This window comes from Pelecanus crispus, chromosome Z (genome assembly GCF_030463565.1).
Source record: "Pelecanus crispus isolate bPelCri1 chromosome Z, bPelCri1.pri, whole genome shotgun sequence".
Classification (NCBI taxonomy): domain Eukaryota; kingdom Metazoa; phylum Chordata; class Aves; order Pelecaniformes; family Pelecanidae; genus Pelecanus; species Pelecanus crispus.
The window spans coordinates 56,044,201-56,048,359 of NC_134676.1; the positions used below are offsets into that span (position 1 = coordinate 56,044,201).

A 4,159-nucleotide genomic window follows, 5' to 3' on the forward strand; every position below is an offset into this window, starting at 1 on the left:
AGCAATTAGTTTAATAAAACGTACGACAATGTTTCCTGAAAGATTGCTATCCCTTAGAAGTATTTAGATCTGAAGTCACTGCTTCAGCTATCTAATCTGCAATGCCAGAAAAAGGAAGCCAGCCCTTGTCCAAGAAACCAAACCCCCTGAATCTTTGAGTTACTAGTATTACTTACAGTGAGAAACACAAGAACACAAACCCAGTCACTCAACAGCACAGTCCACAGGGATAGGCTTTCTACCTTCTTCTGGGACATCTGAGGTCTCTACAGCTGAGGAGGTGCCTTAGCAGCTTACATGCTAAAAGCAGACTTAATTTCACATTAGAGGCCACTGATTTTTTTAAACCTCAGTCACCTGCATAGCCAGTCACTTCTTATAAAAGAGACAGACTATGACTTGACTGTAACTTGTTCTTGGTTTTGGGGAACAAGATTTGACCATCTGTTACATCTGAAAAGGTATGTGTTTAAAAACATCCAACTAGTGAGTCAGCCCTAATTCCTCAGATCTCAGCATGGCCTGACAAGTCACAATCAAATTTGACTGCACTGTCAAATCAAGTGCAATAATCCACTGTGATAACAAAGCTAAAAAAAGATGACAGCAAGTCCCCTGCAAAGCCATTTAATAAAGAGGTTCAGTCAGCCAGTGCCATGCCTCTGCCACCTGCCTATATATTAAATTGTACATATTTTCTGATCACAAACATTAACCTACGAGTAATAGGTGTAGTGACTGGCTGTTGCTAGAGGAATACAACAGGGTGTTTCAGCAACGGCCAGCATGGGACAATGCTTCCTGTCACATTCTGCAAGTACTGCTGCTGTTCTGTGCAATTGACTCAAAAAATACCAACTGAAATGTTGTAAGTACTTTATTGATAGAATAGCATGCAGAGTCCACGAACCACTGAACAGTTCAGAGCCTAGCGATGTATTTCCATGCGTGAAATTAAGATCCAATCTTCTGTTCATTTCAATATGGACTCTTCACTTGCTAGAAGGGAAGAAAAAACAAAGATAGTTAGGACTGCTAGTCACTCCCATGCAGTACTAAAATATGCAAAGCATTAGTGGGATCAAAGGCTACCTTTAAGTATGCCATTTCTTTCTAGCCAGTTTTTATGATTCCCACTTCTGCATATTCAACAGAAGTGCATTTCATTGCTTTGGGGTAAAGGCACTTTCTTTGGCTTACTCATTAGTAAATGAGGTTTCGGAACTGACAGTTCAAATAAGCCCAGAAAAAGCTATCATTACAGATACATCCAGTTACCCATCTTTAAAGAATGATCTTCAACAACTGCATTGCACTGAATGATGTTTTAACAATTACTTTTAACTGGAAAACCACACCAAAACCACAGCTGGCAAAGCAGACAGGTCATCTGTGTGCCACTTTTACATGGACTAAACATTCTAAAGAAATAATCACACAATTCCACTATTAAGTGGGGCAACAACACTGCAGTACAGTCTCAATCTCCAAAAATGCAAGAAGTTCAGCTAAACTAGAAAACATCTAAAAGACCGATTTATTTATTCCATGACCAATGGAGACAATATAGTTAAGATGGTAAAACAGCTGTGCAAAATAGCTTTACCTCTAGTAAGAGATACAATTCACCAACTTGCATATTTGATTTTATATATGTGTAGTTCATTTAATTCTACAGGGTTTTGTTCAACATTAGTCTTGTTTAGGACAATGCAAATGTCACTATTTCTCAGGAAAATTTTTACTAAGTGTGTAGCTGCAACAAGAACAGCTTGAGTTTCTTAAAGTTCTTCTTAACTGTAAGTCCACCTAAAAAAACCTAGGTGAATTCAAGCTAGAGACCACACTCCTCTGCAAGGCAGGAGGAGGAATCCTCTGTTACAAATGCAGAGGGGACTCAAGAAATAATCCTAAGGACCAGGGAAAGCATGCTGTGGCAGGAATACTAGAGGGTGGAAGGGAATGAGAAAAAAGACACAGTACTAATCCCAGTTGATCACTCTTCAGCATATTCTCTTCATGTGAGAGATACAACAAATGAAAATGACCTCTAAACACTATGCTTGTAATACCACTTAAAAGTTTGAGCTGCAATAACAAGGAGTTGCCTACAACTTCTGGTTGTCACAATTGTGAGATTTCTGCATTGCATGGAGAAAAGGGATCATAGGTTTGCTGCATCCAGCTGAATAAGGGACATCAGAGTACAGTTAATATACAGTTACAGTTATTCCTCACAGAAAAACCAGCAGCTTTTAGTAGTTTGTTTTCTCAGTGGAAATTCAGATTGCCATTTAACAAGTCCTGTTTGTTTGCAAAAGTGTTTCTGGCTGTTTCTCTACTGATGTTAATATTTGGAAGAGCCTGTCAAACAGCAGCCCTATTTACGCTTCACATAACCCTAGCCATTACTCCATGGATCCACATGGGTCTGCAGCCACTAGCTGTAAGCCTAAATTTCTCCTAGAAACGTTGCAGTAAAATGGCAATCCGCTTGCAAGCCAGTGTGTGCGCTGTGATGTGGGATGCATAAATTAAATTAAGGGACTACCTTCTGCAAGCTCTTTTGCAATCCGCTCGAGTTCTTCACGTTTCTTTTTCTCTTCAGCCTCTATTCTTCTTTCTTCTTCAGCAATAGGCTTTAGGTAGTCTGTCATTAAAACATGTGCTTTAAAACACAATTTCTAAAAGCCAGCACAAAGCTCTGCACCTGCTAGCTCACTCAAAAAGGAAGAAAAAACAGTTTCGCTGGCACAAAGGCACACTTCATACGAACCTGTGACTTCAAACCAGCAAGAGCCCGTCCCCGAGGGCCACCTCGGCAAGGCCAGGGCAGCTCCCGCTGGGGCGGGGAGGAGGGAGAAGAGCGGCCGGCCCGCGGCTGCGCGGCCCGCACCGGCCGCCTCAAGGTGCCCTTGCGGGGGAGGGGGAGGGGGAGAAGCCGCCCGGCGCGCCGCACTCACCGTATCGCTTCTTGCCGTAGATCATCCCCACCAGGAGGGCCGAGTAGCGGGTGAACTGCGGGAGGCAGAGACAAGGACGCGCCCTTGGCTCAGCTCACAGGCACCGCCAGGCCAGGCCAGGCCAGGCCGGGCCGGGCCCGTTCCGGCCCGCCGCCGCCGCCTCCCGCCCCGCCCCGCCCCGGCCCGTCGAGGCCACAGGCCGCCCCCCCGCCGCGGAGCGTGGCGGGACCCCCAGGCGGCGCCGGGAGAGCCGCCCGCCGCCCTCACCTTGATGAGCGGCGAGACCTGCACCGGCGGGATCATCCTGGCGGCGCTGGCGCGGCGGCCGGAAGTGACGCCTGTGGAGCGGCGGCGGGGCGGAAGGAGGGCAGAGCTCCGCCCACCGGCGAGCGGGGCCACTCGAGACGCGGCCTCTGTCAGGGCGGCGGGTGACGGCAATAAACGTTTTGCAACGTATGTTGAGCGACCAGCGCCGGGTTTCAGCGTCTGGTCGGACGTCATCCAGGAGCGAGGGCCATCGCCCCGCAAAAGGGACCGCGCTCATTCCCCCGCGGCCCGTCCCTCGGCCGCCGCGGCGGGCAGCGGGCGCGGCCTTTCCTCTGAGAAGCGGCCGACAGCCGAGGGCAATGGCGCGGGGAGCCTTTCCTGTTGTCATCCGCCCGGGCCGCAGCGGGGAGAGGGGGCGGGGAGGAGCGGAGAAGCGCATCAGCCCCGGTAGCGGGCCTCGGGCCGGCGCGGATCCCGGAGAAACCGCGTTAGCTCCGCTGTACGTGTTTGACCCAGGGGGCAAAGGGCACGTTAGCGAAGACTGCGAAGCGCGCTTCTGTGTTTGGTTCCCGAACCTCAACATCAGGTTGTTACATGCCGGGCAGCTAAGAAATCTGGCTTATGTTTCATATTCCTATTCATAAAATTAAGGAATCTGAATCTTAGCTGACTGCTCACTAGTGCCATCATTTTTAAATCCTTGCATAAAGGTAAACATACGCAGCAAAAGCATAAGGATATGATTATTAAACTCCTTGGAAGTGAATGGCCTATGCTATTTTCTGCTAATCAAGCCACAAGTAATTGAAAGGCTTTCACTAGAAGAGCTCTGAAATGTTTTTCTCTCTAGGGAGCCTGTTGGAAGATTCTCAGCATTCCATTCATTTGTAGTATCATGAAGTTTTTTAAATTACTGGTGTATGTCCTAT

General features: G+C 47.7%; 1 protein-coding gene across 1 annotated transcript; it reads right to left on the reverse strand.

Annotated features, from left to right (window-relative positions):
* Window positions 1-859: 859 nt before the first annotated feature.
* Window positions 860-3,289, reverse strand: ATP5ME (ATP synthase membrane subunit e). The gene is made up of 4 exons (XM_075726951.1): window positions 3,231-3,289; window positions 2,964-3,018; window positions 2,552-2,650; window positions 860-999 (listed from the first exon to the last, which is right to left on the reverse strand). Exons 1-4 carry the CDS (start codon window positions 3,264-3,266, stop codon window positions 974-976), a joined length of 216 nt encoding a protein of 71 aa, XP_075583066.1. The 5' UTR covers window positions 3,267-3,289; the 3' UTR covers window positions 860-973.
* Window positions 3,290-4,159: the final 870 nt, after the last annotated feature.